Source organism: Vigna angularis, chromosome 9 (assembly GCF_016808095.1).
Source record: "Vigna angularis cultivar LongXiaoDou No.4 chromosome 9, ASM1680809v1, whole genome shotgun sequence".
Classification (NCBI taxonomy): Eukaryota; Viridiplantae; Streptophyta; class Magnoliopsida; order Fabales; family Fabaceae; genus Vigna; species Vigna angularis.
The window spans coordinates 19,422,635-19,437,947 of record NC_068978.1 but is presented as its reverse complement, the minus strand read 5'-3'; the positions used below and the strand labels follow the sequence as shown (position 1 = coordinate 19,437,947).

General features: G+C 31.9%; 1 protein-coding gene across 3 annotated transcripts in view; it reads left to right on the top strand.

The window, feature by feature from the left end:
- LOC108346612 (uncharacterized) overlaps positions 1-15,313 on the top strand; it is a 32,659-nt gene that overhangs the window by 4,616 nt on the left and 12,730 nt on the right. Inside the window, exons 1-8 of one of the 3 annotated variants that reach the window (XM_052868554.1) lie at positions 2,062-2,198; positions 2,323-3,926; positions 4,014-4,262; positions 4,399-5,118; positions 5,312-6,127; positions 6,773-7,378; positions 12,941-13,603; positions 13,872-14,663. In XM_052868554.1, the coding sequence (XP_052724514.1) occupies positions 2,427-3,926; positions 4,014-4,262; positions 4,399-5,118; positions 5,312-6,127; positions 6,773-7,378; positions 12,941-13,603; positions 13,872-14,663 (5,346 nt within the window). In that variant the 5' untranslated portion in view covers positions 2,062-2,198; positions 2,323-2,426. Of the gene's footprint in view, positions 1-866; positions 3,927-4,013; positions 4,263-4,398; positions 5,119-5,311; positions 6,128-6,772; positions 7,379-12,940; positions 13,604-13,871; positions 14,664-15,313 lie in introns of those variants that run through there. The other 2 variants (XM_052868553.1, XM_017585677.2) reach the window with 2 other exon arrangements.

Here is a 15,313-nt window from a genome sequence, read left to right as displayed (position 1 = left end):
GAAAGTCTAACCTCGTTTAAGTAAAAATACATTTCTCTTTGATAGATTTGGAGGTGTCCTTTGCATGAATGATAAATAAAAATACTGTTGGGTCTGTCGAAGAGGAGGTTTTATATAGGTTAGACAAACACCAATAACATTTGAACAAACTATGTAAGGGATCGATATCATTCTTTATCCAAAACCTTAAGGCAAAGAGTTAATAGGTCTTTCAACTTATTATAGTGCTCTACTTTCTCATTTCTATCCAATGTGAAACTTGAACTCACAATTGGATTCCAACACTTATTCCATGTTCTATATAATCTTCCTCACTTGCAAAGACTTTCACTCGTCTAAGTCTTAAGAAAACAATAGTGGAGAGCTCCCAAGTAGTATACAAATAGTTATTTTTAATATTTCAAAATAATACAAGCCATAGAACTCGTTAAAATTCAGTTGGAGACGTGCAACAAATGGCAATACATAAAGGACTAATAGGGTAGAATATGAAGTGAAAACAGATTAATTATTAAGTCCATGGAGTTATTTCAAATCTTATAAATTTATAAAACTATTTTAAATATTTTTAATTCATTAAACATAAATAATTTAAAATTAAAACTGCAAAACAATCGTTGTAAAGTCTATAAAATATGACAAATATATCACTTAACCATTAAAAACTTTTAAAAGGTTTTTAAATACCAATCCAATACATTACAAACTTAATATTTTTTTTCCATGCTAGTGTTTAGCTTGTCTTTATAAATTGATTGATTTGATTTAAGACATGTATTATGATTTTTTTTATTTATTAAACATTATCTTTTTTTCTCCTATACCTATTGATTAATATGTTTCCGTTTGACGTTTTGTTGGGAAAGAGATGTAGTTTGACTCGGAGAGATAATCAAGCTCCAAGGATGGATTGTTTGGGGCCTTTTAACAAATCTATAGAAGAAGTTATTACTTTTGTATGGAAACATGGTGTTCGACATTTGACTTACATTATCCATTATAACAAAAATGTTCTTGAACTTAAGGATAGTGTTAAAGGTCTTATATTTGAACAAGAGAGAATAGATCATGAATGTGATCAGGCTGCGAAAAATCTACAAAACATTGAAGGTAAGGTTATTGAATGGATTCAAAAAGTGAGGGAAATCAGGACCACAGTGGAGGATTTTGAGAACAATAATGGCCACCAAAAGGCCCGATTCCTCAATTGTTATGTTTTTCCGTACTTGTGGAATAGACATAGGTTAGGAAGAAAAGCAAAAAAGTTTGAACTGGATGTTAAAAAGCTAATTGATGAGTCCCCCAAGTTTGATGAAATTTCTTACAGGCAAGATGTAGCATCTAATGATACCACATTGTATAATTATGGTTATGTAGAATTTGGTTCTACAAAATCCATAATGGAAAAAATAATGACTGAACTCAAAGATTCCTCTGTTAGAATGATTGGAATATATGGGCCAGGTGGTGTTGGTAAGAGCACTTTAATAAAAGAAATTGGAAGGAAAGCTAAAGACAGTAAGTTATTTGATTTGGTGGTTAAAGTGGAAATAACAGCCAACCCAAATCTACAAAAAATTCAAGAAGAAATCGCTTATGTGTTAGGATTACGATTGGAAGGAGAAGGTGAAAATGTGAGAGCTGATTGTCTACGAAGAAGGTTAAAGAAAGAAAAAGGGAACACCCTTTTAATCTTCGATGACCTTTGGGAAAAATTAGACCTAAACAAGCTAGGGATTCCACTTGATGACGACGACGATGATGATGATTTAAGTAATGAAAACAAGAATCTTAATGACCAAAAGTTGGAAAAAAACAATGATAAAAAGGATCCTAGTCGCAAAGTATTGAAAACAGAAAAAATCCGTAGTGGTCACAAAGGGTGCAAAATTTTGCTAACTTCACGGGATAAAAAAGTGTTGTGTGTTGACATGAATGTAAAGTCGACTTTTTTCCTGAAGGCATTGGATGAAAAAGATGCTTTGGTGTTGTTTCAAAAGTTGTCCGGTATACATAATAAAATGTCTGACTCTAAACAAGAAATTGTGATGAAGTATTGTGCAGGGTTACCCATGGCAATAGTTTCAGTTGCAAGGGCATTAAGAAACACGAGTGAGTCAGTTTGGGAAGCTACAATGGAACAACTTAAAAAGCAATATTTGGTTGGAGAGCAAACACCAATGGATATTTCAGTGAAGGTGAGTTATGACCATCTTGAAAATGAAGAAATCAAGTCTATTTTCTTACTTTGTGCTCAAATGGGCCATCAACCACTAATTATGGACTTACTGAAATATTCTTTTGGGTTGGGTATACTTGAAGGGGTGTCCTCTATTTGGGAAGCTCGGGACATAATTAAGACATCAATCCAAAAGCTAAAAGACTCAGGCTTGCTGTTGGATGAAAGTTCTAATAATCATTTCAATATGCATGACATGGTTCGAGATGCTGCTTTGTCTATAGCACACAAGCATCACAATGTTTTTACTTTGAGAAATGGAAAACTTGATGATTGGCCCGAACTTGAAAGTTGCACTTCTATTTCTATATGCAACAGTGATATCATTGATGAGTTTCCTGCATTCATAAATTGTCCTCAACTTAAATTTTTCCAAATAGACACTAAAGATCCCTCTTTGAAAATACCTGAGGGTTTTTTTACAGCAATGAAAAATATGAGAGTTTTAATAATGACTGGTTTTCATATGTCAAAATTACCATATTCAATTCAATGCCTGTTCAAACTCAGAATGCTTTGTTTGGAGCAATGTACTTTAGATTGCAACTTATCTATGGTAGGACAACTGAAAAAATTAAGAATTCTCAGCTTCTCTGGATCTCAACTTAAAAGTTTGCCAGCCGAGTTACAATGCTTGGATAAGTTACGACTGCTAGACATTAGCGATTGTTCTAAATTGAACATTATTCCACCTAATCTTATATCGAGTTTGACGTGTTTGGAAGAGCTATATATAAGAAAAAGCTTGATCAAAGTGTTGGAGGAAGAAGAGACCAACAAAGGTCAAGATTTGTTTCTTTCTGAACTAAGGAATTTGCATCAATTGAAAGTGGTGGATTTAAGCATCTCATGTGTGTCACTTTTACCCAATCACTTGTTTTTTGACAGTTTAAAAGATTATAAGATTGTGATTGGACACTTTGAATCATTTTCTGTTGGAGAATTTAGGATGCCCGATAAGTTTGAAGCATTCCGAGTTCTGGCATTGCAACTGAAGGATGACATTGACATTCACTCACAAGAAAGTATAAAGTTCTTGTTTAAAACAGTACAAAGTTTGTTGTTGGGAAAGATAGCTGGTGTTGAAAATGTTGTCAATGACTTGAATATAGAAGGATTTCCAGATTTGAAACACTTATCCATCGTAAATAACAATGAAATCAAATATGTCAATTCAACAAAATTGTCTAATTATGCGAATGTTTTTCCAAATTTGGAATCTTTGCGTATTTACAATTTGGAGAATTTAGAGATGATATGTAATGGTCCAGTTACAGTTGCGTCATTTGATAAATTAAAAGCCATCAAAGTTGAGATGTGTTACCAATTGAAGAATCTCTTCTCCTTTAACATGATTAAATATCCTATTGGTGCAGAAATAAGTGAGATTTCTGAATGTAGTTCTTACATGAATAAATTTCTTACTAGTATAGAAATGATTGAGGTTTGTGAATGTGGATCATTAAAGGAGATCCTTCAAATACCAATGGATTACGGTAAGGTTGAGTTGCTTAAGTTGCACACTCTGTCACTTCAATCGTTACCAAAATTTACATGTTTCTATACCGAAGTGAAGAAGTCTTTCTGGCCACCTTTAACAGAGGCTCAAACTACAAATAGAGATGTCACAGAAAGTACTATTCAAGATGACCATAGTGAGCAGAAGCCTCTTTTTTCCGGTGAACTAGTATGTATATGACATTACACATTTTTCATATAATATTAAATAATTAGTTTAATGTAGTAAATATATTAATTGTGTATGTGTTTTCAGGTTGAAATTCCAAACTTAGAGAAATTGACTTTATCCTTACTCAACATTCGTAAGATATGGAACAACCAACACTCATCAAGTTCCTACTTTCAAAACTTGATAAAATTAGTAGTGAAAGATTGTGATAAATTGACATATCTATGTTCATCATCTATGGCTAGCAGTTTGAAGAAATTGAAAAGTCTTGTAATAAGTGGGTGTTCGAGTAAGGAGAAAATTTTTGAGATAGAAACAATTAGTGAAGACAAGGTGAGTATTGGTACAAATAAGTGAAATGTATGCAGTTAATTTAAATTTAAGTTTAAGGTTCTTTATCATATTCCACCTTGTGTATTTTTCATTTGGCTTCTATATGTAAAAATTGTTCATTTTTATTAAAATGCAGGTCTGTGTCTTCCCTAAGTTGGAGGAAATTTGTCTTAACCAAATGAATAGGCTAACAAATATATGGCAAACTGAAGTGAGTGTTGATTCTTTTTCTAGTCTCACTTTGGTGAAAATTGAAAACTGCAATAAATTGGAAAATATTTTTCCTAGTCATATGGAAGGATGGTTTGAAAGTTTGATCAACGTGGAAGTTTCTAAATGTAAGTCTGTGAAAGAGATTTTTGAAATCAATGATTTGCAAGAAATAGATGAATTTGGTGGGATAGATACAAATTTGCATGTTATTCTTCTTGAAAACCTCCCAAAGTTGAAGAAGTTGTGGAGCAAAGATCCAAATGGAATTCTCAACTTTCATAAGTTGCGGACCGTAGAGGTATCTCATTGTGATGAACTGAGGAATTTGTTTCCAGCTTCTATGGCAAAGGATATATCAAATCTTGAACGCATGTCAGTATTGTATTGTGAAAAAATGGTGGAAATTGTTGCAAGTAAAGGTGCATCAGAAGTTAACAATGATCCATTAGTGTTTCCTGAACTAAGCTATGTGAGATTGTATTCACTATCAAACATCAAGCATTTCTACAAGGAGAGACATCTTATAAAGTGCCCAAATTTAAAGGAGTTCAGTGTGGTGCAGTGTGTGAAGCTTAAAATATTTTCCAAAGAAATCAGTAGAACAACAAACAAAGAAGAAAGATGTATTTTCTCAGCTGAAGAGGTAAGCAATACTCCAATTTTCTCAAAGTTTAGACAAAACGATGATAGTAAATTTTTTATTATATGTTAGGTAGGGAATAGAAAATAACAAACAAAAGTAAATATAAAATCATAACAATTTGAAGGGGGTGCTGGAGGTATTTAGTTCATTCTTCATAGTATTTACTTCTCTTTCTTTTACTTTTATTGTTTAGGTATTGTCGAATTTGGAGTACATGGAAATTAACTTCAACCAAGCACAAAACTTACTACCCAACTATCAAATGCACAATCTAAAAGAGCTTAGTTTAATTTATGTCACAAGTGTCGATCTTTTCTACCAGTTTTCGTACATAATGCCGAATCTAGAAAAGTTGAAATTGACTTCCTATTATCCAGATGAAGAGTCAGAGTCAAATGGAGACATTGCACACAAGAAAAGATTGGTGATCGTATTACAGTTGGAGGAACTAGTTTTGTTGTTTTCAACGATAAAGGATCTAGGATTGGAACGAGTTCCAATTCTACAGAGACTAAAGCTTTTGAAATTAGAATATTGTGAGAAATTGAGCAATTTAGGTCTTCCTTTTGTATCGTTGAGTTACTTGACATATTTGGAACTAAAGTCATGTCAAGGATTAAGAAACTTAATGGCATCCTCCACGGCCCAAAGCATGGTTCAACTTAAGACTATGAAGGTAATCAACTGTAATAATTTAAAGGAAATAGTAAGCAATGAGAAAAACGAAGAAGGCAAAGTGAAGAAAATTGTATTCAGCAAATTGATCTCTATAGAACTTGTGAGGTTAGAAAACCTCGCAAGTTTTTGCAGTTACAAGGACTATGAATTTGAATTTCCATCACTGGAAATATTGATTATAAGAGAATGCATGAAGATGGTAAAATTCAGTGAGAGAGAGCCAATAGTACCAAAGTTAAAGGATGTATTTGGTGTGGAAGGAGATGAAAAAGCAAAATGGCAATGGGAAAGTGACTTGAATGCCACCATACAAAAAGTTTTTAATGAAAAGGTATTTACTCACTTATTCATTTATTTAGTTCAACTTATCCTAATTTTATGAACTTTACTTCTGTGGAAAGAAAAAAAATTAAAATGATATATCTTTAGATTATATATCTTTCCTTGAATATATATTTTTATATATTATTCGTATTTATATATATATATATATATATATATATATATATTATAAAGTTGATATTTTAAAATAAAAATTTCACAAACGGCTATGGTAATAAGTGAGTGATTTTTAATTTAAAATAATTTAATTTTTTTAAGGATGATAGAAAACTGTTAATAAGTTTACTTATATATATTTTCATTGTTATCACTATGAGCTCTTTTAAATTAATAAATTTATTTTAGATATATAAGTATTTTAACAAATTTACAGTATTACATATAATACTTGTCTAAATATACAAGGAAAAACTAGTATTACTATCTATTTTATATTATATTAATAGTTATGTTAAAGTAATGAGTATATTAAATTTAATTAATATCTACAAAATATTTACAATAGTAGTTTGATAAAAAAAAGTAATGTTAAGGGTTAAATTTAAAAATAAAAAATAGTTAATCTAATTTTTATTTTAAAGGTGAAGAATTAATTCAATAATATATTTAATTCAATAATTTGTCTGATTTACAGGTCAGTTTCGCATATAGTGAAGATCTGTGGCTTGATGAATTTATTATAGAGCAACTATGGCATAGCAGTGATTGGGTGCGGCAAAAGAGCTTTGGGTATTTGAAAAAATTGAGTGCATGGGGATGTGATAGTCTAGTGCATATAATTCCATCTCATTTGCTTTCTTGCTTTCACAATTTGGAAGAGTTAGAAGTAGGGTATTGCGATGCACAGGTCATCTTTAATATCAGCGATGAGAACAGGGTCACAAAAGCTTCCGGAATATTCCATCTGAAAAAACTATCTGTAGAATTTCTACCAGAACTGGAGCATGTATGGGACAAGGATCCGGAGGGAATTATTGGCCTTCAATTCCTTAAGGAAATAAGTGTTAGTTATTGTTGTAGTCTTAGAAGCTTGTTTCCAGCATCAGTGGCCAAGGATCTGACCAGACTTCAAGTGCTTGAAGTAAGAAAGTGTGAAGAATTGGAAGAGATATTTATGAAGAATGAAAGGAGTGAAGAAGAAGAAGGATCAACACAAGAGTCTGTGTTTCATCGTCTCACCACATTGAGGCTAGAAGAATTGCCAAGCCTCAAATACTCTATCCACTACTCCAAAAAACAGGTAATTCTCACAACTTTGCCTTTAGGTGACCATTCAAAATTAGCTTTTATACAAAATTAGTGTAACAACATTAGAAAATAGAACACATTTACAATCTTACATTCCTACTACTTAAGCATATTACAAAAATAATATCTTGTTGCTAGTGAGGGAGAAAGGAGAACACATTTATGCTTCAAAGATTACCTGTGCACGAAACCAATCGGTCAAAACGAAAGAAAATCAATGTGCATTTATATAAAATGAAAGAAAGATTACATGTGTTGGTCGTTGAAAGCTTCGTCCAAGAAGGGTTTGAGCATAGAAGAGGGTCTCGGACAAAGATAAAGTGAATGAATTTTCAACCTCTTGCCCAAAATTTTAATGAATTCACTAACATATAACGTTTTAAAAGTGATATTCCGACTTCTTATAACCTTTTGACGTCTGAAACTAAAACATTTGACGTCATACATGAGTACATTTTCACCTTTCCACCAAAGATTTTCATGAAATTTACCCAATATGATATCATAAATTCAGAATTCTGACGTCTAATAACCAATTGATGTCGGAAAAGTATAAATTTTGACGTCCTACTTGAAGTTCTATAAACAAAAATGCCACCAACCATTTTTAATATTGGCTTTTTTGTTTTTTGACGTTGAACATAAGACGTTGAAGCCTTATTTTACACTAGTGACTGTTTAGAACAAAACAATTATATGATACCACAACCTCGTTTTCTAGTTGATCCAATTTCGTAATGTAGATAACTTTGTTAAATATTACATTGAAAAAGAAGCACAATTTTGTTAATGTGTCTTTAACGTAATATGCCCCAAATAGTTATGGTAGAAGTTGATACATTAATACATGACAACCAAGAGATTTTAAACGAAGCAATTTATAATCTTTCACAAATACAACTCGTTTAAAATTAGAAAAGTAACGGTGGAACTTTCACACCTTGTAAAAACTTACAAAAACTTTTCTTCTCTTCTCTTGTTTACACAATGTGTAATATATTGGAGGCAAGTATGTCCATTTACCATGTAATATTGGGACTAATTGTTCTCTTATACCCATTTCAATTAGGTCCAAGCGAGCATTGAGACCTTCTTTCGTCTTCCCTTGAATATTGAGGAGTATTATGATAATATTGTCAAAACAATTTCCCTCTATATGCATAACATATAAACAATATTTAACATCAAGCACCCTCCAATATGGGAAATTAAATAAAATTAATATCTTCTTTCATATGTTGGTTGAAGTGATTTTTTTTTTGCGTTTTTTCAAGAATAACCCCAATGTCATATACACACTCATATACTTGTGATCCACTTAAAACCATTGGAGCTAATTCATTTTCTTGAAACTCGTTAAATGTTTTCTTTGATTTCTTATATAGATGGTTTGTACTAAGAAACCTCTAATGTCCAAGGTATATTGTTTTCCTTTCATGTTGTAGTTGATGGTAACATGTTCCTTCTTCATATATAAGGCTTGCTTTATGACCCTCAGTGCTATAGCCACTTAATTTACTATAAGCTGAAAAATCGTTCATTGTACAAATAACATGACATGCAACTTGAACGAATCACCGGTGTACCCATCAAACATATCAACTCCTTCCACCCATATAACATCTCCAAATCTTCAACTAATAGGACTAAATAAATATCAGTGTCATTTTCTAGTTGTCTTGGACTTGAGATAATCAAGGATAACATCACATATTTGCGTTTAATGCACAACCACAAAGGTAAATTGTAAATCACTAACATCAAAGGACATGAGTTATGTTTAATGATCAAGTTGCCATATGGATTCGTTGCATCTACAGCAAGTCCAAACCTAATATTCCTTGAATCATTAAAGAAATTTGGGAACATGGAATCAATATTCTTTCATTGCGAACCATCTACCAGATGCCTCTAATACATGGAATTAATATTCTTCCATTGCAAACCATCTATCAGATGCCTCAAATTCCATATTTTATACGTGCATGCCATGTCATGAGTTTTGCATAATTTGGATGAATAAATCATTGTTTCAACTGTTGAACAAGAGGAAGACATCACAAGATTTTTGTAGGAGGACCCTTTAAAATACAAGAAAAGCGCTCGAAATTGGGGGAGGGGGGGATTGCGAGAGAGCGGGGTTGAATAATTTTTTCAAAAAATATTTCATAAAACAATGCTTGTCAGCAATAGTAGGGGGTTAGACGGTCTGATATAAGCATTAATTAAAAGATTGTGTTAATAAGGTGTTTTAAGTAAACATTTCAAGTAAAGAGAATAATAATATAAAGGTTTTATAGTGGTTCACTCAACTTAAGCAACATCCAACAGTCTCCCTCAAGAATTGTTGAGAGGTTCCATTAATCTTATCCAAGATTACAACTGAGTTTAACCCATTTCTAGTTGCAACTATATTATCACCACTCTTAGTCCCCTAGTTAATCCTGACTAGTCCGAGTATTCTAAACCACTCTTGGTTCCCCTAGTTAATTTTGACTAGTCCGAGTTTAACCACTCTTGGTATCCAAGTATTCTAACCACTCCTAATATCCCTAGTCAATCTTGACTAATCTGAGTTTATCCATTCTTAGTTTTCAAGTATTACAACCACTCTTGGTTCCCTAGTCAATTCTGACTAGTACATATAGCTTAATACAATTGTTTCAATAAAAACATAATTAATGTTCAATTACAAATCAGGTTTGCATAACTCTCAAGGAGAGGATCAATATAATACAATACAATATGTAACCATTTAAGATTCTTCCTCTTAGGTTGAAGAGCATAAGGCGATATATGCTTGAGGTAGAGTAGAGATAATGTTTAATGATCTTTCTTGAGCATATATTATCTTTCTTTCTCTCTCTCTCTCTCTCTCTCTCTCTCTCTCTCTCTCTCTCTCTCTCTCCTTTTTTTTATTCTATGTTCATTTTCCTCAATTTGAACAACTTCTTCTCTTTAGTGAATCTTTTTTATATAGCCTTCTTGAGAAATGACTGTTGGACATAGAGTTGACTTTTGGATAGACTTCATAGCCTTTTTAGGAAGTTGGTCAGACTTAGGTCTATGTTACAACGTGACAATACTTTATTAGTGCTTTCATTCAAATGTAGTTAATACGCTCTTTTAGTGTAAAGCGTGAGGAAACATTATAAGAATGTCTTCTTATCACTCAACACCTTTTTGTCCTTTGTCGAACACTTATGAACAAAGCTTTTTTATTGACATTACCTGCATAGATAACAAGAACAAAACATGCAAGCAAAGAAACACATTTTTGTATAACATTAAATGTTTTAAACGTTTATGATTGTTAAGCACATTGTGTGTTCAAAACATTTTGTCACATGTTAGCATGTTTTGATAAATGCATTGTACGGAGGAAAAACATTTGGTATATGATCTTTTAAGCCTTTTCTTTCATAACGTCGTCTAGGCTCAAGTATATCATTTAGTGATGCTTGTCACAACTTGATGTTAATATGCCTTTTCATTTTGTTCAAGTACTATGGTGATTAGACATTTTGTTTGGAGTTTTATAGTGTTTGACACTCTTTATGTCATATGCCTTGGACATGTTTGAGATATCAGATAATTGTGTATCTCCTAAAGACGTTTAGCGTGTTATTTTGATATCCTAGATAATGTTGTGTCACACCGTTGGTGGCTTTCCACATTTGTATGTTGAATTTTAAGCATGAACACTCAACTAAACATTTACATAGATTACTAAAGACGTTGCTTTCATTTAGAAAAATTTACTTCAAGCATTGCATTCTTCATGTTTATCTTGTTTGATACACTGGATATATGGTTATATCTAATAGACACATGTGTCATCCAACATTATCCTTTAGTACATGTCATCATTAAACATTATATCTTGTCTAGTTTCTCTAGACGATCTTGTCTCAACACCTTTACTAATCACATTCAAACTTACCCCCTTTCTATTTGTATCGTGATACGTCACATTGTGGAGATTGATGTAACTTGGCAAATTTGCTCTTGTATAAAACACAATCATTTGAGCATGCATGAATTCTTTTTATACTCCATACCCACGAGACACAATATCTTCTTTTCATCATAATTGCATATTAGTAATGTGTTACTTTTACGAAGTATGTCACTCAACAACTCAAGCAATTCTATAAAGCTTTTATTAGTCTACCCATTTCTTTCCTTTATATTGAACAATTTTAATACCACTAACAATCGAGTGTACTTAGTACATTCTGGATACAAAATCTTTTTTGCATCACTTCACAAGTTTTCATACACATGAGCAAATTGGAAAGATTCATATTCGACATCATCTATCATGTCCTCTTATCGATCACCCATTCCTAAATAAACTTCTTCTGCTTCTAGTTGAGGGTGAGTTATTGACATGTTTATTAATTCACCATGTCATGTCTACTTTGTGTGGATCTTTAGGAATTCATCACCTAGAATATACTCTCGAAAAACTTCAGTTAGTAGTTTTATCTCATTAAAACAATTAACACACAAGTAATTAAATCTTTCGTTAACTTTTGGATCATTCATCTTTGAAAATTCAAGTAATTGCTTCACTCCTACACTTTCATATTCATTTGTGCGTATCAAATTTATCTAACTCTGATCCATTGTTTTTTGTAAAAACCAACACCTCTCCTTTTAGGTTGAGCTAAGAAACAAATAAACACAATTAAGAGTTTCCAATATGTTAGGACCCCTATCTGGTTTGTAATAAAAGATTATTGTTTCATATAAAAAGAATGGGTTCATTCATTTCATGAACTTAAGTTCATAAACTCATTAGAGTTTAAGAATTACCTCGAAATCATAACAAGTCATTCACATAATGCATGTTGCATACAAAGCTATCGTATAAAATGCACATAACTTAAGTTGTATTCATAACTTACCAAACTAAACTATTTTCTTCAATGCTTTCAGTTCACTCATTTCATGTGTTTAAGATCATAAACTCGTTAGAGTTTATCACCTACCTTAAAATCATAACAAATCATTCACGTAATGCATCTGAGATACAAAATTGATCGTATAAAGCACACATCACTTAAGTTGTATTTACAACTTACCAATCTAAAGTATTTCCTTCAATGCTTTTAGTTTGTTATTGTAAGCCCAGGGGACAAAAAGCTACAAGCTTAGTGGCTTGTAGCTAGCCTAAGGCTCAAAATGAACAATGATGATAGTGGTACTAACGACAACATAGTTTCCTACAATTTGCATGTTGCCTCCAAGAAACCTGTAGCAAAAGACAATTATCAAAGATAGACTCAATATACATTAAGGACCTCAACAAAGAGGAAAAATAACTACTTGTCAAACGGACCCTGAAACTAACACATTAATAGTCTATTTCTAAACTAAAACTCTTTAATTTCTAGTGTTCACAGTGAAGCTTGAAACTTATCTATCCAAAAATGCAACACATATACAAACTTTTAAGATTTAAATGTACATTCATAATTCATCTTAAAAGTTATCCGTTCAAACAAATTTGGATGTTATGAAAATCTAAATCTAATTTCTTTTGCAGGTGAGTACATCAAATTTGGGTGAGAGAGATATACAAGAGTTATGTCTTGGCTCACGACACATCCCAAACTCCAACTTCAGTTTCTTGGAATCTCTAACTATGGATGGTTGCGAGTTTTTATCATATGTAGTTCTACCATTCAGTTTGCTTCCTTTCTTAACTAGTTTGGAAACGTTAGAAGTTCGAAACTGTGATTCTGTGAAATCCATTTTTGATGTCAAATGTACAGCACAAAGCAGAGATGTGACATCTATAGGGCAAACACTCCCTTTCTCTCTGAAGAAATTAACTATATCGAAACTGCCAAATCTGAAGAATGTTTGGAATGAAGATCCTCAAGTAATTGTAAGCATGAACCATTTACAAGAAGTTTGTGTTGAGAAATGTGAAGGCCTTACAAGTGTGTTTCCAGCATCAAAAGACAAATATCTTTTGAAACTTGAAAATCTAGTAGTGAAAGAATGTAAAGGATTGTTGACTATTTTTGCAGAGGATAATATAAATCCAAGAACAAAGCTAGAGCTTAAAATTTCATGTCCCTTTGTGAGATCATTGCAACTAAGGGATTTACCCAACTTGAAATATTTTTACTACAGCTCACTGTATTGTGACATTTTTACAGATCTAGAATCACATACCGAGAATCAAGTCGGTTCTGGAAAGGTATGTACTACTGTTTTGTCACTTCCTCTTCGACTGTAAATTAAAGATAGAATCATCGGTTTCTATAATTGTTTGTCATTGTTTCATGAGTTGTACGAAATATTGCGAAAATTAAAATATGAAAATTTCACGTACAATGCCATCACGTGGCTAATTTGTCACCAACTATAACTTATTAGGAATCTGTCATATTTATGTCATTGTATACAAAAGAGATGGATCTCTAGTTATAAAAAAATAACATCCTTTTTCATGTGCTTTTTCTCAGTTATTCAAGTGTTTGTCATTGGGGCAAAGTGGAGTAGATATGATTTTGCAAGGAGAATTTAAGAGAAACGTCCTACACAACATAAAAGCACTTACTCTCTGCTTGGGTTCGGATGTATTTCGATATAAAATTCTAGAACAGGTTCCTAATTTAGAGAAACTTGTGGTGTGTGATAGCTCCTTCAAGAAGATGTTCTGTCGTGAAAGTCCTGATAATGTGTTACAGCAGCTGAAAGTATTACAGTTGGAGTCCCTTGGAGAGCTGGTTTCCATTGGGCTAGAGAACTCTTGGACTGATTCCTTTGTCAGAAACTTAGAAACCTTTGAAGTCATTAGATGTTCAAGTTTAAAAAACTTAGTAGCATGCACAGTTTCTTTCTCCAATCTGACATATTTGAAAGTATATGGTTGCCATAGCTTATCATATTTGTTGACATCCTCAACAGCGAAGTGTTTGGGTAAACTCAAAAGAATGGACATAGAAGGGTGTAATTCAATTGAAGAGATAGTGTGTAAGGAAGATGGGGAGGAATCAGATGAGGATGAGATAATATTTCCGCAGCTCACTTGTTTGAATTTTCATCGGCTATGGAAGCTCAAAAGGTTCTACAGAGGGAGTTTAGGTTTTCCATCCTTGGAGGAACTGTCAATAACATATTGCGATGAGATGATAACTTTATGTGTGGGTACTATAGTGGCAAGCGAGTTGTCTGAAGCAAGAATTGATTCCGAAGAGGTTATTCCATTGGGAACCGAGCTCAACTCTGTATTGTGGGAGATATATCTCAGAAAGGTACGTGTTTAATATTTTTAATGATTCTTGTCGTTATAATATATAGTGATTTAATTTATCACTTTGCCATATATAGAAAAACATATAACTATAGGTTATATTATTATTCAATCATATTTTTTCCTTGTTTATTTTTTAAAAATAATTATCTTGAATCATATCTAATACTAGTAGAAAAATAAGAAATTATTACAATTTTTCAACTAACATTAGTTAATTTTAGTTTATGAAAGAATTTTTTTCTTATATATTTATTTATTCCTAAAAGAACTCATGACAGAATAATTTGTTGTATATAATTTAGTATTTACATAAAGTTGTTTTAAAGTTTATTAACAATAAACTATAAGTGATGGAAATTATTCAAAAATATGACATTGGAGTGAAATGAGTAGGTATTAAATGATATGGGCACTATTCATCATCAACGGAGTTCTATTCATTGTTGAACATAGAATTGTCTTAAATTGTATATAAGAAATTTTAGAAATTTCTAGATATAATGGTATTTGAATGATTTCAATTGAAATCTCTTATTTTTAAGTTAGTTTTGCATAAATTAATTAAAATATGTAAGATTTTAATTTTTTATAAAGCAACTTAATTTAAGGAAAAATAAATCTATTTAAAAGTTATTTTGATAACTTGAT